The 26917-nt window shown below is 44.1% G+C and overlaps 1 protein-coding gene across 1 annotated transcript in view; it reads left to right on the top strand.

Moving 5' to 3' along the window:
• The window catches only part of LOC144889311 (protein unc-13 homolog B-like), a gene marked incomplete at both ends in the record, with an annotated part of 44279 nt that extends 17579 nt beyond the window's left edge, over positions 1-26700 (top strand). The window contains 4 exon segments of the mRNA XM_078769434.1: positions 10843-11041; positions 24201-24384; positions 25932-26134; positions 26610-26700. Of these exon segments, the coding sequence (XP_078625560.1) occupies positions 10843-11041; positions 24201-24384; positions 25932-26134; positions 26610-26700 (677 nt within the window).
• Between the last annotated feature and the right edge of the window lie 217 nt (positions 26701-26917).

Genomic DNA, 26917 nt, shown 5'->3' with positions numbered 1-26917 from the left:
TCCCTTCCATCCTCCCCTCCATCTTCCCCTCCCCTTCTCCCCTTCCCCCCTCCCATCCGCCTTCCCCCTCTGCTCCCCCCTTCCCCTCCCCTTCCTCCCCTCCCCTTCCTGCCCCTCCCCTTCCTCCCCTTCCTTCCTCTCCCAGGATTCGAACCCAGGATAGACAGCTCAGAGGCAAGTGTTTGTACATCTCGGAGATCCTGCCAGCCTTATATATATATCGATATGCTGTATATAGACAAGATGGTACAGAGGCTCCCAGAGTTCCAGGTGTCCGCACGTCACAGGTGAATCTCCAATCCATCAAATCGCGGAACCTCCCTCTTCTCTCCACCCATCCAAGTTTTTTTCCAATCAATCGGTGACCATCAACACCAAAATACTAAATGAAAGGATGGATAGCCGATCAAATATCCATGTCTAACGACTCTCCAGCTTGACATAATGACTTGTGTGTAAAGATCCCTGTTTGCATCGATTCGAATGAATGGTTCTGTTCCTGGATTGTGGAACACATAAACTTTTCTTGTTTAGAACAGACTCAGCCCACTCTGCACTGTAAGTTTGAAACAGACGATATGGCATTCCATGAAATTCTCACTTTGTTTCCGAGTATATCGTGTGACCCAATGCGGTGCATTTGGCCCGTGTGTCCTTGGATGTGCACTTCAGATTTTGTGACAGCTGTTGGCTGATCCTTCCAATGCCAATTATCTCCACACACAAATTCGAAGTACTGAGGTAAAAATAAAATGGAAATGGTTGTTGTTGTTGTTGTTGATATTGTTTTCTGAGATTTAACTGCACTTGTAATTACAGGTTGTCATTTCCTGCACCCTGGCCCCCTCTTCCTTCCTCCACTCCCTTTAACAAGTGCAATCGATAGTAAGTGCATGGCGTTACTCGATGAGGAAAACCGTAGGCCTACCAACAATGGCTTTCCATTGTGTATTGCCCAATATTTTTTGGAAATGAGGACAACTTTCACTTTAGCAATGCACCACGATCCTTCATATATTGTGGTTTGTCAGTTGTATTCAAACGCCTTGTGTCATCTGCACAAGGATGTTCGTTTCCGCAAGTCTGTGAAATGTCAGATTTACGATGCTTCAGAAATGGAAAAGGAACTTGGAGGAAGTGCTTGCCATTCTGAGCCAGCCTGACCATTATGGATCTGATAGGGTGGTGCGTTTACCCTTGAACTGTCTATGCTGGGTTAGATTCCCAACTTGACTGGAAACTTTCAAATTGGTGTCTTGTGGGCAGGCCGTTACACCACAAAGCGTGCTATGCTGTCCCTCGGATGGACGTTATACGCTAGCCGTTCAACCTGCCAGCATTCATTGATGGACGTTAAAGATCCAATGGTGTCCTTCGCGAAGAGTAGGCAAGCTGTCACAAACTCTGAACAAACTACAAATTCCTGCACTGTCGACTAATGGGAAGGCAAATGCAAACCTCTCGGTGTAATCATTGCCATGAGGTTGCTTTTCGCAGCATTGAACTGGCCTTCAAGACACAGACAGACAGGCAGACAGGCAGACAGACAGGCCATTGTGGAAAAACAGAAAATTTTCCTCGTTTCCTTCCTTGAATAACTGCCACAAACTATCCCACCATGACTCGTACCAACCTTGTTGTTTTCACTTGAATTTCAATTGAATTTCAACTTGAATTTTTAGCTCTTTCACGAGCCTCGATCTTGTGTACCAAAATAATAATAATAATAATAATGATGAAAAAAATTTTTTTGTTGTTTAATGTCGATGCTTATTGACATGTTCCTTCTTACCCAGCTGCACATGCGCACTGTGCAACCATCGCCGAATGAACAATCCAGTCAGACCTTGGGAAGTGTCGTGTAATTTCACGATGCACGTAACCTTGCGGATATGCCACAATTGGCAACGAGGATGGGATTGACGCATTGTTTATGTGGCAGCGTGTATAATGACGTCAGTTCAGATTCGGTCTGAGGAGCAGCCAGATGAAGACTGGGAGGAACTACCTTTAGAGGCCGTTTTTTCCCACAGAGCGGGGGTTGGCCTTTTTCAGGCACCGTGGTCCCCTTTTTGAGGCAATGTTTTATGGCCGAATGCCCTTCCTGCCGCCAACCCTGTTAGTCGCCTCTTGCGACACACAGGGAATTACCAGTGAACTGGTACTGAATTTGCCGACCTCAGAAGGATGACAGGCTGAATCAACCACCCTGGCGTTAATTCAGCGATCGACCGGGATTCGAACCCAGGATCCTCGGATCCCAAGCCGGCACCCTAACCGCTAAGCCAACATCGGGCTCAAATGAAGACTGGGAGGAGTTTGGCGATTTTTCTTTTGGAGCAATACCTTAATTTCCAAAGAGCTGGTAGTGGCGGAGGATGCTAACTATCGCCAGGCCGTACTGCTCACTGTGTGGCAATGCAATATCTGTCCTGATGAAGGACCTTCCTCCCCACCCCCGATAAATCTAAGCACAAGTGGTAAAGTACGACAAGCAAAAACCTGGGAAGATTGTGACCCGCTACAAGTGCTACACCCACCGGAGAAAGGAAGGGCAGTTTGGAAGGAAGGTTGAACCGATAATCTGTGATGAGGAACCACCATGTCAATCAGTATATTAGGCAAAAGCAAGCCTATTGTTCTGGATGTCAGGCCGAACGACATTATCTTGAGTATAGAACTGGACACCAGTGCCAGCCAGTGTATAATGAGTTCTGAAACTTTCAAAAGGTTGTTAAACCTTGAGACAACGAGGCCTACACTCAGATCTGTGAACGCCAAGTTACGAAGTTGTACCAATGAACTCGTACCCATTATTGGTAGTGCTGATATGAAGGTGACCGACAATGATTTGTCACAGGAATTACCCTTGTGGTTTATATGGGCCGACATTATCTGGGCGTAATTGGCTTGAGATCATACCTCGCTCGTAAAGACAAGCTGTCCTTACATTCTGGTTGCGTGCTGTGAAATAACAGTGCCCCCTCCACCCCCATCCCCAACAAAGTTTGAATTAGGTGTGTTTTAACTACATGAATCACATAGTCAGGTTCACTATGTTTTTTCGTTCAAAATCATGGTAGATTAGCAAACCTATACATTTTTGGAAACGTTATTACATGGAAAATCTGAAAATCAATGTTTACATTTGCCAATTCCGACCAATTCGATTCGACCAATTCGACCAATCGATCAATTCCATTCGACCAATCGTTTCGATCGACCATTCGACCATTCGACCATTCGACCATTCGATCGATTCGATTCGATTCGATTCGATTCGATTCACCGAATTCGATTCGATCGACCATTCGACCAATTCGATTTGCCAATCAATTTGACCGACCTTTGCTTGTGTGGAACGGACTGTGAAAACGATGCGGACTATATTGTCGGATACGACACACAGGACAGTGATGACGAACTCTAAATGGCATATTCTGTAATCGTGTATGTTTGATGCCATTGACTGCCTGTGTATATTTTGTCATTGACTGCCTGTGTAGATGTGAAGTTATACTGACTGCATGTGTATATATGATTTTGCTGACTGCCTGTGTATGTTTGGTGATGTGAATTATTGTGACACATTTTGATGTTATTAACTGCCTGTACAAAATGATAACATGTATTTGATTATGCAACTTATCGCGAATATAAAGACAGTATTTTGCAATTCAAAACCTTTGATTCGTGGCTTACCATTCCCCATAGCACTAATTTGATACTTTCATTGGATTCCTTGTCCCTGAAAATATAGGTTTAGTATATTTTAAAAAGGTTTTTCGGGTAATTAGAGGCAGAAATAGAACAAAATATGTATTTTACAGTGGCCATTTTGAAAATCCAAAATGGCCGCCATACAGGTATCTCTCCAAATGTAAACATTGATTTTTAGTTTCCTTTTGCTATAACCTTTCCAAAAATGTATAGGTTTGCTAATCTACCATGATTTTGAACGAAATATAATTTATTGACATAGTGAACCTGACTAACATCCTGGTATTGTAACCATGAAGTCAGTCACCAAGGGCCATGTTCGGTGGCGAGGTAAAGATCAAAACGTCCAGAGCTATGTTCGTCATTGTTCCGTGCATCAGGCTACCACCCTAAGCACCGCTTCACATGTGGTCCTGGCCCTCTAAACCATGGTCTCGATTATTTTTATTTTTTTTGGATACAAGATCGAGGCTCGTGAAAGAGCTAACATTAATCACAAAAAAAAACGGACACATAAAACATATAATAAGGGGAGCGGTAGACAAGATGGGGGAGAGAGGGGGAAGCACACAATTACAACATTTTAGAGCAGAGACATCCGGAGATCTGTGGGAGGGAGAGGGCTTGGGGGGAGGAATTCGCATCGATTACACTGGATCGATCTTGGTGAAGAAGTGTTTGGTTATTGACGCTCATTTGAAGTGGATCAGCCTTATCGTCCTGTACAGGCAAAGTTACGGTCGAGCGTTTACGTGCCATGTTCAACACCTGGTTTACCTGATTGTGTGGTTAGTGATAATGGCTCATATTTCACCAGCGTTGTGTTTCAGGACTTCTTGAAACACAATGGTATCGACTGCTATCACAGTGCTCTCTTTAAACCCACATCGAATGGTCAGGCCGAGAGAGCTGTTCAGGTGATCGAGTGCTTTCAGGAAGGCACGTGTTTTGTTTGCAGGTGGGACACACCCGCACACAACCACTGGACGCACACCCAAAGAAATGATGTTTGGTAGAATGATAGACACTCTTGGCCCTGATCCATCCTAGTGCTCTGTCCAGAGTTACTGAGCGCAAGTTAAAGTGCAGAAGTTTTATTATGACAGGGCCTCAGTTCCACATGTCGTCAACGTGCTCGATCCCATATTTGTCCTGAATCGTGGTTGTGGACCTGAATGACTCACTGTTCGTTTAAATGAAATTGGCAAAACTGTGTATTTGTTCTAGAATTGTTTAATGGCCATACAGGATGTAAACATATTCACCGTAAGGCATTCTGTCTGAACCTATAGTCAGGTTCACTATGTTTTTTTCGTTCAAAATTTTTGGAGATTAGCAAAACTATACATTTTTGGAATATTCAGAGCACGAGGAATCCAAAAATTAATGTTGGCATTTGCGTAGACACCTTTGTGAAAATGACACTCAGGACAGTGATGAAGATCTGTAAAAGCATATTCCTGAACGGTATAGACCTAGTAGATCCTGTGTATTGGACTTATAGTTCAATCTGATACTAACGAGGCTGCTTTCTTGCTTTATAAACCCATACCTATAACTTCAAAGGACTTGCAATAACATGTATTATGTAATACAGTTTTATCACAAATATAAAGACAATAGTTTTCAATTACCTTTGGTTGTTGCTTTTCTATAATCCTGAGCACTATTTTGAGGCCTTTATTGGATTCCTTGACCCAGAAAACATAGGATTAGCATATTTAATTAAGTTTCTAGGTTGACTAGAAGCCGAGATCGCGCAAAATATGTATTTTATGGCGGCCATTTTGAAAATCCAAAATCTGTGTCCGTGCAAATGCCAACATTGATTTTCGGATTCTCCATGCTCTGATGATTCCAAAAATGTACAGGTTTGCTCATCTCCCAAAATTTTGAACGAAATTATATTTGTTAACTTAGTGAACCTGACTACCAGTCACAATGTCGGAATCTGTACCTTTCTCTCCACTTCTGCCCTGGGTGTGATTCCGTCGGCACCCCACAACCCAGTCTCCTCCTTTGCGACGCTCTACTCTCGTGTTTAAGGCACCTGGACGTCTGATCTCTACCTTGTCCAGTTATTATGGAAGGGGGCAACATGGAGGGAGGTATCAGCATGTTCTGTCTTACCCAGGTGCGCATGTGCAGTGTGGCACCATTGGGGAGTAAACAATCCAGTCAGACCTTGAGGAGTGTCGTATTACTTCACTCCGTAACCTTGTGGATACGCCACACTTGTTACCCTCGCCAGAAGAGAGGGTATTGCATTTGAGTCCGTTTGTCCGTTTGTCTGTATGTTTGTCCGCACAGAATAAATATGATTTTCTCTGCAACCGTTGGTCCGATTGACAGGAAATTTTCACGACAGGTGCAACTCCACCTGTATAATTTTTTAATGATAATTATGACGTCATAGGTCACGTAGTTCTGCCGCCATCTTGGAAAAATCAAAAACTTTGCACCTCTATCTCCGAAAGTGCTGAATATAAAAAATGGAGACATGGCTCATTGTAAAGAACTCTCCATGGGGAATAAAATATGTTAATCATCATGTCATAGGTGCCTCCATTATGACGTCATAATTCGACAAGTACAAAACTTCATCCGATCAAGATGAAATTTCTTGACTGCCATGTCGGCATAAACTGGTGGAGAAAAAAAAAAAAGAATGATGTTATCGGTCACGTGGTTCGGCCGCCATATTTGTTTTAACACAAAAGCCTTAAAAAACCACTGAAAATACATCCTGACGAGGGTTTGCAATCTCTGATTGCTCTTTCTTGTTGCATTTAAAATAACAGCATCTGTACTTTTCTAACTTGTAGCAATCACAGCTCTCTCGGCCTGATCTTTTCAGTCAGAAATAGTTTTCCTGGGCACAAAAATGTAAAAAGAAAAAGAAAAAAAGAAGAAGCTATTTTGACCTCAACCGTGAGTGGAAGGGATGAGTAAATTGATGTGTTAAAACTGGTCTCTAGCATCTATTTTAGTGTACGTTCCACGCTCACTGCCAATTTGCCAATCATATGCATGGAGCAATTGCACAATTATTGGACGATCCTTTAAAAAAAAAAATGTCCCTAAGTGTTCATGCTGAACAATAAGAGAGTAAGGGGCTGTAATAGTCCATCTCCAGTAGAACATTATCATGGACCACCACCCAAGGACATGTCACGTATGTAATTATGACCTTTCAACACACACTGCTCTCTAATGCTCTTGGCCTGTTGCTTCCATTGTTTGAGTGCAATTGGCACATTCATAGGCCTGTGCTCTACCAATGCAATAGTGTTGTGCATCTGTAGTTGACGAGCCCTAATAATGGAGTGGTCTTTGTCAGAATGGATTTCCTATTAATCATTGCTCAGGGTTCTCGATGTGGATTGTTCATTATTTAATTGTTTTTTTATTTTATTCTCAATCTATTTGATTGGCCTTTGCCTTTCTGAAGGCTGTTTATCGCACGAGTGTTTGATGTACGGAACTCGATGTGGGTGTGACTTTTATCATCGGTTCGATGCTTGTGTAATCTTCAGACATTATTATTTCCTTGTTTGTATGCAATGCCGAGTCTCTTGGAGGAGCCAGAGCATTTATTTTAATGGCTATCGCCCCAGACAAGGCATACAGCCACTTTGGGTAAGCAAAGAATGGTTCAGGATGGATCAGGATGTAACAGAACAAAAGGAACATCAGAGAGGGAAGAAACACCAACAGCAGGGATAAAGGACAAAATAGAGGGAGACTTGGAGAAATAAGGTGTGTGGGGAAGAATGAGGGCAAGGTGAGGACATGGGGGTGAACAAGATGGATACAGGTGGAAATTGTCAGGATGGAAAAACTGAAAAGAGGAGGTTTGGGGGGAGGGTTGACGGGGGGGGTAGAAAAGATCATTGTTTTGGATGGTGAACAGTGTCTTAGTCCTGCAGGGTGGAATCCTGAAATGGAAGTTGGTTCAACAGGTGGGGAAGAAAGAGGAATGAATGAATGAATGAAGGTGATTCTAGATGGCAGACCATATTCACCTTGCAGAAACCCGGGGATAGCATGGAAAGAGCAGTGGGTGCAAAACCAGAAAGGAGGTAGTACAAGATAGACCGCAGACCTGTCTTTGATGGCGAAGTGACAAACCCAAACTCGGTGACAAATTTCATTGTGAGAGATTCCAATAATAAAAGCCTTGGTTTCCACAATGTCAACCTCAGCAAGGTGTGAGGCAGGGGCGCCACCCCATAGGGGAGAGCAGTACCCCCATCAAGCTGCAGATGAAGGCACAGTAGGAGGACAAGAGTTCAGATGTGCCGAGGAAGGACTTTGCCCAATGGAGCATACCCAGACCATGACTGGCTCTGAAGGCCAACTTACAAGTGCGGTTTACCCAAGAAAGATCATGGCTGCTCATGAGGCCCAAAAGTTTGAGCGACTGAACTTCTTCAACAGTATTGTTAACAAAGTAAATGGAGGATGGGTGACATTTGTCAGGATTGATTCCTTTTTCTCTTTAATTCACTTTTGAACATTTTATTCCACGGGTAAACGTTTTGTTGTAGTAGACAGACTTTTTTTCTGTTCTTGAATCTTGTGATAACACATATCCTTTGAAGCACGGTGATCTTGATTTGCACTTCCTTGAACGTGTTGTCTGTCACCAACATCTCATCTCTGTGGCGTATATTCAGCGCCTGTGAAGCTTTCACGGGGAGTCTGACCTTTGGGTTAGTTATTTTGACTTGTGCGAGGATTTCTGAAAGCGAAACTTTTTCTCAAGAACTATCTTTGCCACTGAGCTGTACTGATGCCCCTGTATTTAGCTTGCGGCCTGGTGGAAGGAATCAAATGGAATTAAGAACCTCAGTTTTGAGCGGCACCAAGGGAGTCATTTGATCTTGAAATGAACCGTCTTCCTCCACGTCTCGGCCATTGTTACAATGACATCAAAATATACCAGAAGTTTGTCTTTCTGTCTGACCTTTGAATTGTGAACATGTATGCTCTATATAATTTGACATCTGTTGTTGGTGTAAGCTTTGTGAAATGGAATGTTTTATTACCCATGTTTAAAAAGAACGAAGGAAATGGGTAATGTGACTTGTATTGTAACACAAAGTGTAATCATGGCCTTAAAAATGCTTTGATGACAGTACAAGGAAAATGGAGCTAAAGAGATCCGATAGCACTAGGTGGCAGCAGTTTCCCTCATTAATCAGCATTTTTCTCTCTCTCGCTCCTTTTTAATTGCCACGTCCATTAAACTCGTCTTCAAGGCGCAATGGTTCCGAGTGAAATCATACACCTGCTCAGATTTGATCTGAGATTTACCTGCACTTACCTTTGGTCGGACGTTGCGGATCTTGAGCGTTTCACAGCTCGGAATGATTCTTTTTAACCTTTGCGCCAATTTCCGGTACTTTGACCATGTACGTTTGTTCCTGATTCTCTGCTAACTCTATCCTCTCCTTTCCACCTGCCTCTTGTTTTTCATGCATCGCACACCGGGACAGGCAACTGGAACTATTTTGGATGGGGTGATTCACAAAGTATGTAAGAATTGCCCCGTCTTGGTCAGTTGGGGTCATGTGACGAATGTTGTCATTGTGATGCGCTTAAATCATACAGCCCACTGCCGGACTTTTGTCCGCAAGCATCAAAATTGAAATGCCCAAATGTTGATGGGGTTAAACAGTCGGTCGTTAATGAAGCCCACACACCCACTAACACTCACGCTTTGAGACCTGGGAGGTCTCCGTTCCACCTTCTTAAACCCCGCATATGGATGTAATAACCAACGGTGCACACACCGGGTTTTTTCAGGTCTGTTCCTCACTAATCTAATCATTAATTGAACAGTAATATAGAATTATATTAGCAACTAGCCGAAAGCACCCGGCGTTGCCCGGGTTCTTTTTGAATGAATTTACTACTATAAGTCAGCTTTTACCCGCGGCCGTAGAAGATTGACTACTATAATTCAGCTCAGCTTTTAATTGCAAAATGGGCCTAGCCCGGCCGAAGCAGCCTCGACCGGCCTCGTCACCGAGCCTATAACCTTCCCGGGGCGCGTCCCGACATTTTTAGTTCTTTTTGAATGAATTCGCTACTATAATTCAGCTTTTACTCGCGGCCGTAGAAGATTGACTACTCTAATTCAGCTCAGCTTTTAATTGCGAAATGGGCCCAGCCTGGCCGAGGTGGGCCTCGACCGGCCTCGTCACCGAGCCTATAACCTTCCCGGGGCCCGTCCCGACATTTTTAGTTCTTTTTGAATGAATTCACTACTATAATTCAGCTTTTACTCGCGGCCGTAGAAGATTGACTACTCTAATTCAGCTCAGCTTTTAATTGCGAAATGGGCCCAGCCTGGCCGAGGTGGGCCTCGACCGGCCTCGCCACCTAGCCTATAACCTTCCCGGGGCCCATCCCGACATTTTTTGTTTGAGGTTTCCTCCTATCTTTCACCATTCAGGAGATTAGCGTGTGCAGACAAACACAAACAAACAAACAAACACAAACTTTCTTTTATATATGCAGAAGAAGATAAAGGATGTTGTCAATGCCACTAATTGTGCAACACCCAAAACTTGCCTTCGATCTGTTTGGTCTAAGTATGATTCCAGGGCCGACTGCAAACTGTGGGATTGATCCTTCCGCAGGCAGGGTGTTGCATCACAAAGTGCGCCTTCCCTAGGATTGACCTTATGCCTGGTGTTCGGTCTGCAAGCATTAATTGGTGGATGTTCGAGATCCCACGACTTTCGCAAAGCTAAGGCGAGTTATCGCTGGCACCTTGAACAAATTCCAGCTACCTTCAGTGAAACCTCAGGCCTTGCCAGCTGGTTCATGAATGACTTCGGTTAAACTTTTCTCCCAGCTGACCCCACAAGATGGTTGGACTATTTGAAGCCATTGTAGTAGTTGTAGTGATTGGGTTTCTTGACCTCTGTGTGGCTTCTTGACCTTAGAAGAGTTTTATAAAAGTGGGCGTGTTATAACCCCGCAAACTCTAAGCGTTGATTGGTGCAAATACCTCGGAGAGTGAGTTTTTTAAACGTTGTTTTGTGTGCCTGCGATGGTTGTCAAATTTTGTTTTTTGGGCTGAACTTGGTGACCCATCTGTCATCTCAGCTTATGAAGATCCAGACAGTGCTGTGGACGATCGTGACAGTGACTACCGTAGTGAAACCAGCAGCATTCCTCCGCCATACCATACAACCTCACAGCCCAATGCCTCGGTCCACCAGTACACCATGCACCAGGCCCGTGCTTATCCCCAACACACCGGACCGCATGAGACGTCAAATCGACTGGATCCTCAAGATAGCAGGTGAGGGCCTACTGTCATACAATGCCATTCGTGGGTTTACAATCACTATGTCCATCAGCAGTGGTGCTTATATTGTTGTCCGGAAGTGCAAGATGTTCCTTCTTTCATCTCTACCGATCAGTTCTTTTGTAAAGCATTTTCCATTCATTTGTCGTCCTCAAACGGCAATTTCGTTTCGTGTGGTGACCCTATTTTTTGACCGTGGGGATTTTCTGTTTTCCTTAATTTTCAGTTCTCCCACACTGCCTCCCCAACTCCCTCTCTGAAATGCAATCGATAATGTCGACTCTTTTGTTGTTGTCCTTGCAGTGAACCAAACCCTGCAATTTTGGTTTGAGAGCTCAGGGTGTTTTCACTTACTCAACCCCTTCCCCTCCCCCTTTTTTCGCACCATCCACTAACACCGTATCAAGTTATCGATTGTTCTTCACTCATGTCAGATGTTTGATTTGTAATTTTATTTCCTTTTCTTTAGCCTCTCTCATATATGTCCTGGAAATGACTACTTTTGTGGGGATTGGTTTTGTTTGTTTAAAAAAAAAAAAAAAAAAAAGGCCAAAATTCTAACAGTGATGTAGCCGGGCTTGTAAAATATCATAAACCACAAACACATATGATTAGCTTTTTAAACAGTCGCGAATGCTGTTTATAACATTGAACAAAGAAATTTGAAGGAATCCTGACATCCGTGAGGTAAGTTTTGCTTACAGAACGGAGGGAAGACCTACTGTAATCTATATTATACCCCACAACGGTTGGATACGTACCGTTTTGTTGGAAGAGCCGTAACGCTGATGCTTTTGATATTTGATGGTCATTTTAACAATCGGTTTGTTTGTGTTTCACACTGAATGAAAAGTGTAAAGGTAGAGCATGGCGATTGTGATATATTACAGGTTCGATGATATGTTCGGCATGAACAGCTTATAAATCAAAATGTCAGCTGCCGTACCACCGTAATGACATCAGACGTAATCACATCACCCATTGTAATCACATGTAACCAGATCCTCAGCTCTGATTGGTATACGTTTGAGGGGACATACATACATACATACATACATACATACATACATACATACATACATACATACATACATACACACAAACGGACAAAAACTGTTCCAGACGGCTTTGCCCTATGGGCTACGCTGTAAAAAACATGACCCATAGTCTAACAATGCCAGTGACATAGAAAAGGCCCCTTTATATGGTTTGTGCCATGTGGCAAAGTATAGAAAAGAAGGAACATTCCATAGCTTGTAGAAAATGCCAAACAATAGTAAAGAAGGGACATTCAAAAAAATCTCATGTGCATGTTGGACTACCCTTGTGTTCTTAGGAGGAAGCAAGGAATGCTCTAGAAATGTTCATATTGTTGCGGATCTCAACGTCGGCCTTTCCCCTTACCAAGGGGGGATTAATCCCCTTGTCTTTTACTAACCGACGTGATCCGGGGCTATGACGTTCCTTCCGGTCAGCGCTGAATAGGGTGGTAGCCCGAATTATTCCGATTACCTAATTACCAGCGCCTCCCAGGAAGCAAGGAAATAACCCCGTCCGAACCACGGTTTTAGGTGGAAACGCCGAGCGATAGCGAGCCGTGATCCGAGCTGTTAACAGGAACTAACCCGATTTGAGCGGTGCCGAATCGTGCCACGCTTACCCAATGGAGGAAAAGACTGATACGGTCGAATTAGGAAGAAACAAAGAAGAACAATTGGTTTATTAATAAATTGTACAGGAAGGAAGAGAAGTACACACAGTGAAGCCTTAAACAGTCTTATACTTATCCCAAGACAAACGGGCCCGCACACACACACACACACACACTCACACGGGGATGTAGATGATCAGAGTTGATGGTCCAGGGATGATGGCGTCCAGGCAGCTCACTCTGGTCCTCGACTCGTACCGTGGTGTAGATGGTCAGGCGGCAGCGGCCAGGAACTCTCCTCGTGTCGTTTACGCGGAGCGGACAATTACAGGGCGGAATGCGGGCGGAAGGTAGGCTGGCTGGGCGGTTACACTCGCGGCTCAACTGCGTACGTAATAATCGGCAGCTCGAACGCGCTGCTTAATGCGTTTTCCTCACGAGGCCTCTTTGCACAGTCCTCTTGATACGAGCTCGCTCAGTCCTCTGCAATGCAAGCTCGCTCAGTCCCCTCGCATCGATCAGTCCTCTTATATAGTTATTTTGCATCCGTCCTCTGTAATGCGCGAATCGTGCCAGTCCTCTTGATAAAGCGCATAAGTCCTTTGTAATTGCCGAATCGTGCCAGTCCACCTGATAAAGCGCATAAGTCCTCCTGAAGGGCTTTGTGCGCACGGTTATATAGCGCCACCCAGCGAACCCTCTGGAATTTTCCAGCCGCGCTCTTACCACGCCCCTCACGCCATTCCCCCCGAGCCCTGGTTGGTTGTTGGCTCTTACCGGCTCCGCCCTTGACGTGCTGCTTGACGTGGCCACACCCCGACCTCGCGCTCCTCCCCCTTTTCCAGGCCTACCTCGTGGCATTTGGCTGGTTTCGAGCGAAAACCCAAGGGCAGCGAACGCTGCTGGCAAAGGAGGTGGATTAGCCGAATCAGGGCGCGGGATGGATGCTGCCCAATGAGGTCGATTTGGAGGGTGGGCCGCAAAATGAATGGGACCTAAGCTTATTATTTATTTTGCACAACGCAGGTATCACTATTGGAAATGGCCTTATTCTCACATATACTATGACATAACTAATGTTCTAAGGTGGCCTACGTGTTGCATGTGGACTAACTATGGGGGCAAACCTTTAACCTTTATTAATCAATATGTACATTCTCAGAACCACAACAATATAAAGGGGTGCCAATTTGGTGCATACTGCTGCATGAAGAAGTAAATGTATTTTAACCGATACATGTAGGGCCCTTGATAGCTGGGCTTGGATCTCTTGTGGAGGATCTGCTGTGTCCCCCTGTCATGTGACCAGATCCTCAGCTCTGACTGGTGGACGTTTGTGAAGGACATACATACATGCACCAGACGGATAAACAACCTCTGTTCCAGATGGCATTGCCCTCCAGGCTACGCCCTAAATATATGTCCGCCGAACCATGTGACCAATGATGTTGTCAAAAAAATATTCTAAACCAATTTATCCCTATATCGCACAAGAAATTTCATACTGATTGGATCAAGGGTTGTTCTTGTCTATTTCTGACGTCATAATGAAGGCACCTACAACATCATCATTAAGAGTGCATTCTTCTTGTACATCAACACACATTTATCGGCACTTCGGATACCTTGATTACTTAAGCTTTCTGCCACAGCCATGTCCTTGCTACATTAGTACTACTACTACTACTCCTACTTCTACTTCTATTACAATGTCCCCAATATGTCTCACCACTTTGTTGATCGGTCAAAGTTTTTGGCCCAAGGCTTGCAAGGCCAGGGTCGACGTTCTACTGAAGGTGGCAGGAATTTGTAATTTGTTCAGGTTGCTGGCACTGACTCTTCAAGACACCGTGGGCTTTGACGTCCACCAACTAATGCCAGCAGATTGGTTGACCAGCTTAACAGACATCTGAAGGACTAAGCTCATTGTGATGCAATCAATGCCTTGCCTGCGATTCACCAATCCGACAGTTTGTAATCATGCCAGGAGTCGGACCCTGACTATACAGCTCAAAAGTGAGTGCAGCGTTTTGTGTGTTCGACCTTGATACCATTAGAAGGTACTAGGGCATGCCCGTACTATATATAAGCTAGGACGTGCCCGTACGTGGGTGCCCGTTCCTTGCCAAAAAAAAAAAATTTGTGTAGGGGTGTGTGTGTGTAAACATCCTAGGGCGTGCCCGTACGTGGGTGCAAAAAAACATGCGTGCAAACAACAACAACAAAAAAAAACTTTGAAACCACGTGGCAGTAACGACCACAGAACCCCCCCCCCCCCCCTCTATTTACATGAATGGTTTGGTCCATTCGCAACGACCACAGAACCCCCCCCTCTATTTACATGCAATGGTTTGGTCCAAAGCGAACGGTTTGGTCCATTCGATGTGATTCGATGATTCGATGTGAATGGTTTGGTCCATTCGCAACGACCACAGAACCCCCCCCTCTATTTACATGAATGGTTTGGTCCATTCGCAAAGCCAAAGCGAACGACCACAGAACCCCCCCCCTCTATTTACATGAATGGTTTGGTCCATTCGCAAAGCCAAAGCGAACGACCACAGAACCCCCCCCCCCCCCCCCCCTCTATTTACATGAATGGTTTGGTCCATTCGCAACGCCAAAGCGAACGGCGAACGGCTAAATCGCCATAGCTCGGTAAGTACTTGTCCGATTAATTTCAAACCTTGAAAAGGCACATCCTCGGGTCCCCAGCAATATACCTGGCAAGTTTCAAGTATATCGGACCCGTGGTTGTCGAGAAACAGCGGTCACAGACACACAGACACACAGACACACAGACACACAGACACACAGAGATTGCTGGAATTATAGATAGATAAGCCTGGGTTTGACATTTGCACCATCCTGTTGGAAAGCTACGTCCTTGGTGGATGCATACATAACAATTGAAATTCCTGAAAGAACACCTATTGTACAAGTATTGTGAGAAACTTTATATTTACTGGACGTATTTCTCAAAAATAAGACATTATTATCTCCACGCTTTAAAAAAAAAAAAACGTTGAATATCTTAATTTGCTCCGTCTGTCTCAGTCCCGCTATCTCCTCCTAAACTGTTGAGCAGAAATTCACCAAACTTTGTATGCATGATCCCCATATGGCAAGAAAGTGAGAGCAATGACATTTTGGTCTATCCTTTTGGGGTGGTGTCAAAAGTTCAAGTACCAAAAAATGTAATTAAGAGTACATTTTTAAACATTATTAAAATTAAACTATTTGTTAGTTTTGACCCCTGGCGGGCAGGGGGGGAGTGGACTAATGATTACAGGAATTAAAACGGGGAATTTTTTTTTTTTTAACTCCATCTGATGTTGGGTCATTCCATTCATTTCTGGTGGAACTTTTTGCCTTCTTTCAACTTTGCTTTAGGTGGGAAGTGTGGGGATTTACGATGGTGTGCCATCGGCTTCACTCGAGTAATGTAATTTTGTAATCGATATGTTTTACTTGAGAAGTTAGAAAGTGATTTCACTGAACTTTTGGGATGACCCTCATAGAATATTTAATTAATCTTATCACCCATTTATTAATGTGGTACAAACCTTAACCAGACTGATGTAATGGTTAGTGTTCGCTCTGAGTCTTGGAGGTCGGTGGTGCGAACCCCGGCCTAGTCTCGTCATACCAAAGACTTTTTAAAAAATTGTACGTACTGCTTCCTTGCTTGACATTCAGCATTTAAAAGGATATAGCACCGCCAATCAACCATCATTAGGCAATCATAGCACCGGATTTGATCGGCCTATTGGCTGCCCTGCTTTGAAGTTCTTGTAAAGGAACATACATTATACCCTTAAAATAGAGAATTAGTGCTTGTTCCAATAATTATTTTTACAAGCAGAGTACCCGCCCTCCCGCGACCTTGTTCTGAGCATGCAACACGTTCTTCTGATGCATACATTTATTTGGGTGGTGTATAAGCAACTGCCTGCTCCCTCAATCACTCCCCCAAAAAACAACAACAAAAAAAAGCCAGGTTACGTGCATGAAACAAAAACATGCCAACTGCTTGTAATTCAAAATACCTCACTTACACTGGAAAACGTGGGGACAAGAATACCGGACTGCAAACGGTGGGACTTGTAATACCCTCTTCCACCTAGAGGTGGCGCTACATGATATACATTTACATGGAGAATTTGTGACCCTTCCCCCTCAACCCTTCCAAGACCACTGCCAAAGATACCCCACCTTCTCCCCACCCCCCCCCCCCCCCCCCCCCCATGCACTAATTGGGGTCATGGTGATCCTGTGTAGCAAGTCTGGATGTAATCAGGTCATAACTGAGAGGAGAAACACAATAAACAAAAGCACAAACAAACACCAGTCCATGAATTATAGTAAGGATGCCTCTGCTGACAAAACACCGTAGACATTATGTTTTGGGTTGTTCTTCTGTTAATCCATGATAGCTTTGCGTTACTACGCTTGAGAACGGCTGAAGGGATCTTAGTCGAATTTGGTACAAGTATGTATGATGTAACGATCAACTGCTAAAATTATGGCTTAAGTCAATGGCCAGAGGTTAAATGGCTGTTATATGGCTGTTAAAAATTCTGTTACCATGCTAACTTGTCAACCAGTGATGGGATTTTGACCAAACTTGGTACAAGTATATATTGTAATGCAAAGATGAACCGATTAGATTTCGGCATCAAGAGGTCAAAGGTCAGAGGTCATGTCAGGTAAAAATCTGATACTTGAGAACAGCTGAAGGACGTTCAATCAAACTTGGTGCAAGTATGTATGAACCTCTGTCAGTCTGTCCATCCATGATAGATTCTTTAACTCAAAGGTCATGGGGCAGTGGTTACATTAAAATTCCTGTTAATGTTATACAATTCACTATGGGATTTGAACTAAACTAAGTACATGTACCATGACACATATGTACAGATTAGATATTGAGGTCAACCGTCAGATGGTCTTGAGGTTTTAGGTCAAAGTTGGAGTAAGCAATTACCTCTTGTGGGTGGAGGCATATCGGTCGACGTCGCGGCGTCAAATTATGTCTAGTTATTTATTTTTCACATGTTTTTTTGTTTAATAGACAAATGTAAGTTTGGTGAATTTCTCATTAATTTGCCTTCCCTTTGGGCTTCCCTGATTGGTTGTGAAGCAAATGCTACATTTGTTTGACAGCCACTCAAGGACTTCCAATGGGTTGACTGCTTTCTCAGATGTTAATGGAAAGTTCAATAAACGACAACAATTGTTTGCCATAACCTGTAACCATAACCATCATAGGATAGGATAGATAGGATAGGGATAGACCTTATGGGTGTTGCTCTGATTCTGCTACTGTTGGCGTGTACGCTTGCAGGGTTTACCTCAGTGTTTTAGATGGTAGCCTATCCCCACCCTCCTTCATCCTTATCTTTAACCTGTAGCAATGCCAGGAGGCTGCAACACTGACTTGCATGCAAGTTTTGTACTATGATCAATTTTGTTGTCCACACCAACCGTTTTCAAAATTTCTGATACCAATTGACGAGCACGGAGTGCCACCTATCTGGCCCAGGTGATTCACGATCACATAATGGGTTCACCGCGGTGGAAAAGGCTCCTCCGATCTCTGTGGCAGCTCTAGCCTAATCACAAACTCGAGAAAACCACTCCAAAACATTTAGGCCCAGTCCGTCTGAAGTTTGTTTGTTTTTTTTAATGCGATGACCGACAAGATGGCACCGACAAATCTAAATATCAGCTTGATTCATGCAGCCCATTAGCTTCAAATAGCTGCTGCTAGCTTTTCCAAAGTGCTGTGGGTGAAAAGTTGCATTATTTGGGATGTGAAATGTTTTGGAGGCATAATGATTGTTCATTTGGAGCAGGATATGAATTTGCTCGTATTCATACCGGCGGCCTCCTGGTGTTGGCTTCGGAGCGCTATCTCCGAGGTTGCGAGTTCAAATCGAGATGAAGTCGTGATCTTGTTGGTTTAAATTTTAGGCACGCTTACGGTTTTTGCTTCTTCTATGTTTGTTTGTTTTTATTCTTTCGTTTCAAATTTTCTGCCGTTTCCGACGAAATGGGCATGCTATGTAAACCCAGCACACATCTCCTTCCTGCAGTTTATTTGATTTGTAACGGAGCCTTGGCAGGTTTGTGTGGCATTCTCGTGGTGATAGGATATTATTCTTGCAGTGCAATATCCCTGATGTATGTTGACATTCTTTGTGACTTGACCCACCGAAGTATGGTCTCTTGTTGGAATAATCGAGTCATAATTGAGTGTAGTTTTGTGACCTACTTCTGGTCTACGTAGTTCCACTACAGCTTCCTCTAAAAGGTCCATTTTGTTGTTCAGCACAGTGATAGGATTTGCCTTGCCTGTGGTGTTGCCACTTGAGAAGCTGTCCAGTTTCCTTTAATTTTTTTTTTTCACTTTGCCTCAGGTTATGGAGCTGCCAATGAAATTATTGTTTGATATTTACCAGAGGAGGAGCCTGGTGTTGGCTTAGCAGTTAGTGTGCCGGCTTGGGATCCTCGGATCCTGGGTTTGAATCCCGGTCGATCGCTGAATTAACGCCAGGAGGGTTGACTCAGCCTGTCATCCTTCTAAGGTCGGCAAATTGAGTACCAGCTTACTGGTAATTCCCTGTGTCGCAAGAGGCGACCAACAGGGTTGGCGGCAGGAAGGCCATCAGGCGGCAGGCGGCAGGAAGGTGGTTCTGTTTCTTCTTCTATTTACCAGAGGAGGAACATGGATGAGAGGTTGGCCGGATAGTCTGGAGATATGCATACTCACCTCTGAGTTGTCTATCCTGAGTTTTCAATCTCGACTCGGCTACAAACTGTCATCATAGTTTTCCACGTGCTGGTTGAGGTATCAACGTGGGTGCCGTCCCTCCGATGGATGTTAAACTGGGCATCCCATGTGCCAGCATTAGTTGAGGGACCTCAAATATCCCACGTTGTCCTTTTCGAAGAGGAAGTGAGATATCATGGGCACCCTGGCCAAGTTCCAAATTACTCCTCTAATCCACTTTGTCAAGCATTAGGCCTGGCCAGCCAGTTAATGTAAGACTTAGGCCAAAAGCTTTCCCTTGTCAACACCACAAGAAAGTGGGAATAATTGTGTTGAAGAAGAAAAAAACAAAAAAACTTACCAGACCACTCTGGTTTACGACAACCGTGTCGCCCCTTTTGTAGCATGCTCAGCCCTAAGCTTTTGGGAGCCAGCGAGATTAAAGTGGATTAGAAGAGCCAATAGGGAGTGCTGCACCAAGAAACACTCCAATCTTCGAATTACATTTTAATGCAGCTGTCCATTGAGCTTAAGACATATTTTTCCTCGCTACACCTTAGGGCACCCTAGCTAAGCTTACTCTCGGAGTAGATGAAATGTAATATGGATGTTCAACATAATGGAATATGGATATTAAAACTAAGTTAAGGAAATTATATCTCGCTATGAATGAAAGATGTCAGGATGTTCATTACTTACCTTTTATGAACTAAGGTCCCTTATATGAAAAGATAGGATTGATAGGACACAGTCAGAATAGATGAAATTGCCTTTTCCTCCATCTCCATTTCCTTGGATCGCATTTAAACAGAAAAATCAAGCTGTCGATGCATTGAGGGTTCATTTTGAGACAAATCAGAATCATTTGGGCCCTCATGGGTATCGTTTAGATATCGATTGTGAATTGAGCAGTTTCCCACATATACTGGTTGTTCTTGATATTTTGAAGTGCAGGGCATGGAATATGTTTAAATACGAGAGATAGAGAACAGTTTGTTAATTTGTTTCACTTGGACAGACTTTGTGCCAATTTCAAATAAGGACAATCAAGTTGTGCATGATTAGGGTGGTGAATTTGATTGCTGTTGAACTCGTACGGCAATGAAGGAATCCACATGGACCACCAGACATTGGAACATTGAGATCCCCCTGTAAAATCCATTTGCTAATCGCATCAATCTGGTGTAGATCAAATGCCAATTCCAAACAAAATGCCTCCTTTGCGGTCCTGATCAGTTTGAGGTGGTACAACCTTGCTTGCATGCCAGTTCACTTATGAGATTGTGTTTATGGAGTTTCACCAAAAGTTGGTTACTGGCAGAGTGTGTGCACCCTGCAGAAATTGCGAAGGGAGAGGTTGGGGAAAGTGGCTACAGAGCACGGAACGTGCAGAAGGTGCAACACCAAAATGGAGGTTGTAGGAGACAGACCAAAATGGAGGTTGTAGGAGACGGGCCAAAATGGCAGGGCCATCGACCTGTCTGCGATGTGTAACAGACCCAGAGACTCCATTTCAAACTAAGAGATTCCAATGATTTTGGTTTCCATGACATCAAAAAATGCAAGGTGTGACGCAGGGGTGCCAGCCCAAAGGGGAGTGCAGTACTCCATCGATGTGTGGATGAAGGCCTTGTAAGTTTATAAAAGTTCAGATTTGCCAATGGAAGAATTGGCACGACAGAGGATGCTGACTCGGCAGCTTGCTTTGGAGGCCAACTTAGAATTATGGTTTGCCCAAGAAAGATCATAGCTTTCCAAAATGGTAGTCCATTGTGTGTCGGTACCCTGGCCAAATCTCCATTGTGCTCATAATGTGCAGGGATAATACAATACACCAGCAGCACAGGTGTGCTGAGGTAATGATTCAACTACCAGGTGGAATTGGCAATTGATTGGCAAATACCGGCCCAGTATGTATTCATCAGTAATATTAAGGGTAAAACCAAGCTTTGCATGCCAAGACCATTTGGTTGCATCTTCAGGCTGAAAACAACCACTGGGCCAAGTAGGTTCGAAGTCTGACATGATTGATATATAATTAAAAGATACCTTTAGGATATGCCAATGCCGTTGACCTTTGCACAAGATGCAACTTGAAAATCTTTCCTTTCGCAGGGTATGTGTATGAAAATTGTGTTGGGTTCTGAGTTTATGTTTGTTTTTTTCACTTTCCTACTTTTGATTGCTTTGTACTTTTGCAATTTGAATATACCAAGGTCATGTACCTTTTTACTCCCATTCCCTCCACAACATCTCACGCTTCCCCACCTTCTCTGTGCACTGCCTTTTAAGACCCGGAAGGATTGTTTGTATGACGGTCACACAATAAGTAAACCCATTTTCACATTGTTTTTAGGTAAAGACACTGCATTGAGCACAGGGCAGGTATTTTGGATTTTGTCAGGGTTTTGGCACAGTGGTTGACTGTTGTGAAAGACAGCATTGGATCTTTAGTGTCCACAAGCAAATGCTAGTTGACAGCAAGATGAAACGGTCTGCCTGTGTATCTCCAGAGTGACGTCTCGGAGTCAGTTGGGGAATCAAACCCATGTAAAATAACTTCACAGCAAATGCACTACCTTCCGAGCTATCGTGCCAACCCAATCTACCATATAAAACACAATGTGTGTTTGTGTGTCTGTCCCCCTTCACAAGGGTAGGTTTTAAAGGCTTTGAGTAGCGCTTTAGGTGGGATTTCAGTGGGGGGTTTAATGGGCAATCTTTGAACGCAACTGTGTCTCCAACGGTTAAAATATCTAAAAGACTCCAAGGCCCCGAAGACCCAATGGACCCAAAATACCCTGAATACCCAAAATACCCTGAATACCCAAAATACCCTGAATACCAAAAATACCCTGAAGACCCAAAATACCCTGAAGACTGTTAAATACCCAAAAGACCATGAAGACTGTTAAAGACCCAAAATACCATGAAGACTCAGAATACCCCCAAGGACCCAGAAGACACTAAGGACTCTGAAGACCCAAAATATCCAGAAGACCATACAGACCCTGAAGACCCAATGGACCCCAAAGATCCAAAAGACCCCAAGGACCCAGAAGACCCCCAAAGACTCTGAAGACCCAAAAATACCCAATAGGCCCCAAGACTCTTAAAGACCCAAAATACCCCAAAGGACCCAGAAGACCCATAAAGACCCCGAAGAACCAAGATATCCCAAAGACCCCTTAAAGACCAAAAAGACCCTGATGAATGAAAGGATCGAAAAGACCCAGAAGACCGAAAAGATCCCATAGACCCAAAAAAACCCAGAAGACCCTTAATACCCCAAAGGCACAAACAATTCAAAAGGCCCCGAAGACCCTTAAAGACACTGCGGACTCCTAAGACCCAAAATACTCCGAAGACCCTTAAATACCCCAAAGATCCAGAGGACCCAAAAGACTCAAATGACTCAAAAGACCAAGAGGACCCAAAAGACTAAAATGACCCAAAAGACCCAAATGACCCAAAAGACTCAAATGACCCAAAAGACGCTGAAGACCCAAAAGACGCTCAAGACCCAAAAGATGCTGAAGACCCAGAGGACACAAAAGATCCCGAGGATTCCGAAGACCCAAATGAAGAGTATTTATGTCTCTTACATTGGAATTGTAGATGGTGGCTTGAAAACAGCCTCAAGGGCGGTGTACAGAAGCCTTTTTTTTTTTTAAATCACAATAAATACAAGGTGCAGGGAGTTGAAATTCACTGCACATGATGTGCAACGTGCACAGAGTAAACCGAGCGTTCAATTATGTCTGTAGGATGTCTAATAAATAAAGATATAAGCACACCTGACACTCGGCCCAGACTTCAGACTTTGGCATGCTCATGAGGTTGCACCGTCAAATAAACTGTTCTAACCCGTCATTTTTGACGGGCTTTATACTCGTAGCTTGTGGACCAATTCAAAGCAAGCGATTTCTGGGATAACGGATGCAGAATAGCACCTCTTCTGCACTTAAAGCTATCAAGGCTCCAGCAGGTGAAGCTTTGATGAAAGGGTTCGGGCTCGGCCGTGGTAAAGCCATGCAGCGCATCTTTGTTGCAATACAAAGCGACAGTGCTTTGCGCGTGGTATTCCCGCCAGGATTTGGCATCTCATTAACAAATGCAGGCCCGTTTGTGTGGAGGCAGATGCCTAGGTATATGTAGACGATTGTAAGGTGAAAACCCCAAATGCCAAATGGTGAAGACCCACACCAGATGAGCTCGAGAATTAGCATGAGAATAGGGGGCACCTGCCTGTTTGAGGGATCTTGATTGGCATAAATGGCACAGTCCCAAGTCCATCAAGTCAAACGGTGATCTTGTAAGCAATTTGGCACACCGTGAATGTTACCTTGCCATTCAAAGTGCAAACGTTTTTCCAATCCCTTTTTGCTTCTGCATTGTTCTTTTGTTTTAGTGCTTATTTTTTGTCCTAGAGCAAATGGAGGCCTTGTATTTGCACGAAGGGAATGCATAAGCAGAAGGCATGCATCTTCATTTTGAACGTTTCGAGATCAGACTGGTACATTTGGTTCTTCCCATCTCAGCACTTTGCTTATGCTTCCGACATAACACAATATTGAGTCAATACAATCGTGATTCGCCTGTTTTCTCATTGTCAATTTCCAATGTGTGATTTATTTAATATACGCAACTGCCCTCATGACTGTCAAAGTGATTTTCAAAATCGTACAAAGTCTGATCTTAACGCATTTGCCCATGTTTCTTTTTAGCCCCGGGGACAGCCAGAGCTGTGGTTCGTCGGCGAATCTAACTGCCGGAAGCTCCGAACAACTGAGTGAGCTCGAGTGTGACGAGGGCAGCTTGCAAGGGGCCTCGGGTTCCAACTCTGATGATGACCGGCATTCGCTTGGCAGCTCCAGAAGCTTTCCCAGGACTTCTCTCCGGTGTCAGGAGGTTGGTACTGATCTTGATATGTTGTCTGATTTTTAGATTTTTGTTTTTTCTATTGTTTCAGGTTTCTTAATTTTTTAAAGAAGATGTGCCTCAGGAAGTTGCTCTGACGTAAACTGGCTTCAGAGTTTATGCCAACTTTCCAGTCTAACCATTCCTGGCTTGCACATGACTCTCCACGACTAACCCTCAGCTTGTCATCAATAGTTTTGCATACACCAGGAATATCTAATGATCCGCTGCTCTTGACACAAAGATATATATTCATTGACAAAATCCGAGAAGGTCGATGTAGTAAAATATACCAAATCCTAATGTGCGATAATTGGCACGTTCGGCACGGATTGACTCATTTTCTTGTGCAGAATGTGGTTCCTGGTCCCACAACAGTGAAGTGGTGTGTATTTGATATATGACCTTGACGAGGTGTTGTGGAAGTGGTCATTTTGGGGTTTGGAGAGTTTTGGATCTTATTTGTGTTGATGCTAACCAACCCGAAACATGTATTGTATGATGTCCCCCCTACCCAAGCTGGCTTAACGTGTCGAAAATGCAATGTTCTCGTACCTGCAGTACGGCCAATTATATAGGGGCCATAGTGAAGAGTCTGATCTGATTTGTCAGTCTGCACAAAGCCAGAAGAGCTTGTGCTTTTTAATGTGCAATTGACCTGGCTGCCTCTCCAGATTTGCTTGTGTGGACCCCTAGACACGAGGGAGTGTGGCAGATACATCAATATGTGGCGATAGCTGGTGTGGTGCATGGTTTGTGGGCCAACGGCAGTGAAAGAGTCTACATTTGATATAAGACTTTTGTTCCTTGGTTTGCATTTTTGTACCTTGTAATAAGAAAAGCAGACACCAATTGCTTTGCAGCTGCTTTTTCCAATCGGTCTGCAGTAATGTAGCCTTCTGTAGGATTATTGTTTTGCAACCTGTTTAATGTGTGTGCCACAAGCGAGTACATGCCACAAGCTCTTTGTGTGCCTGTTAGTCAAACCAACCACCCGCCATTCAATCTAAATTAGAAAACAAAGTTTAGAATGCTTTTAATAACAGTGCAATATTATTTGGACAAGGCCTGTGCTTTCCTGAAACTTTTGACAAGTATGACAAGGTGTTCTTTCATGGCCACAATTATTCACTTCTTGTGGGGTCAGCCAGAGAACCGGCTGCCCTGCCTCGACTGGCTAAGTAGGTTAGAGCAGGGATTTGTAATTTGTTCATGGTGCGCCGGTTATGACTTGACTCTTCGCAAAGGACACCGTTTGATCTTTAACGTCCGCCAACTAATGCTGACAGGTGGGACGCCCAGTTTAAGCCTATCCAAAGGACGGCACACACGTTTGGCGCACTGCATGTGAAACACCTGTTGTATCGAGGCTCATGGAAGAGCGACAGGCCAAACGGAATACGTCACCGTGCCATCCTTCATCATTTAGCTCTTCCTTGACTTGGTGCTCATAAGCGCTCGACACTGGCCACTAATATACAATGTTTCTTTCCATATGCATGTGTCAGTTTTTGTGGCCTTTGTTCCACTGGTTGTAGGATTCACGTGAAGCGTTCAGTGATCGCGAAGAGTATGGACAACATGAAGGTCTGTGCAAACCTATACACCGAAATGAGCCGAAGCGCAAGTCTCATCATCATGAGAAAAGTATAAGATGGAGCGAAGTGGAAGAGATAGTGGAAGCGAAGCCTGCGGAGACACTTGCAGAAGAAAGCATCAGTGAAGTTCAACAGAATAATAAGTACGTTTCGCAATATGCTATTGGAGCCTGCGCTTGTTAAAGTGTTTAGTTTGAAAAAGTTTTTAAAAAATAAAAAAAATAAAGTGCCACCCTATTTTCATACAACTCTCCCCCTCACCGTCATCCCCCACTCCCAACCTGTGCAACCCACCTCACCCATGCAACCTGCCTCACATGACCCCCTCTCCCATACAATCCCCCCCACCCCCCGCGAACCCCCTCGCCATATTCAAGCCTGGCCCACCCATACAACACCGCCATGCAACGTCGGTGCACCTAAAAAACCACACCCTGGTGCACGTAACCTCCCTCCCCCCCATTCCGATGTAATGTTCTCCCCCCACACCGGTGTAACGAACCCTCCCCCTCAATCCTTTCCCCCACCCCTCACCTTCCCTACAGCTCCTTAGTGCAATTTTCTTCCCTTTAAGCCAAGCTTTTCAATGGCGTATTTGTGTGCATGGATCCTTTGCAGACTTAGTGCCGATGAAGGACCAAGCCCTTTCACTCCAGCAAGAGCGCGATGGATCCGTGCCATCCAGAAAGTGCGCTTACAGCTCCGAGAGGTATGTATGCGTACCACCCTCAAATTGCCCCTCTCATTATACCAATTTCTAGTCTTTCCAAGGAGGGGGGGGGGGGGGGTTCCAAAATGCTGAGGAAATGTTGAAATAGAAAATGATTTTGTGAGCACGCAGATGCTCATCTTTACAAGTTGTCAGTTATTTGAATAACACATTAATATGCAGAAAATACAATCACTCGGCCTTTTAAATATGAGTT

Source organism: Myxine glutinosa, unplaced genomic scaffold (genome assembly GCF_964187855.1).
Source record: "Myxine glutinosa unplaced genomic scaffold, kmMyxGlut1.1 SCAFFOLD_2523, whole genome shotgun sequence".
In the NCBI taxonomy this organism is placed as follows: domain Eukaryota; kingdom Metazoa; phylum Chordata; class Myxini; order Myxiniformes; family Myxinidae; genus Myxine; species Myxine glutinosa.
This window is presented reverse-complemented; position numbering and strand designations above follow the sequence as displayed.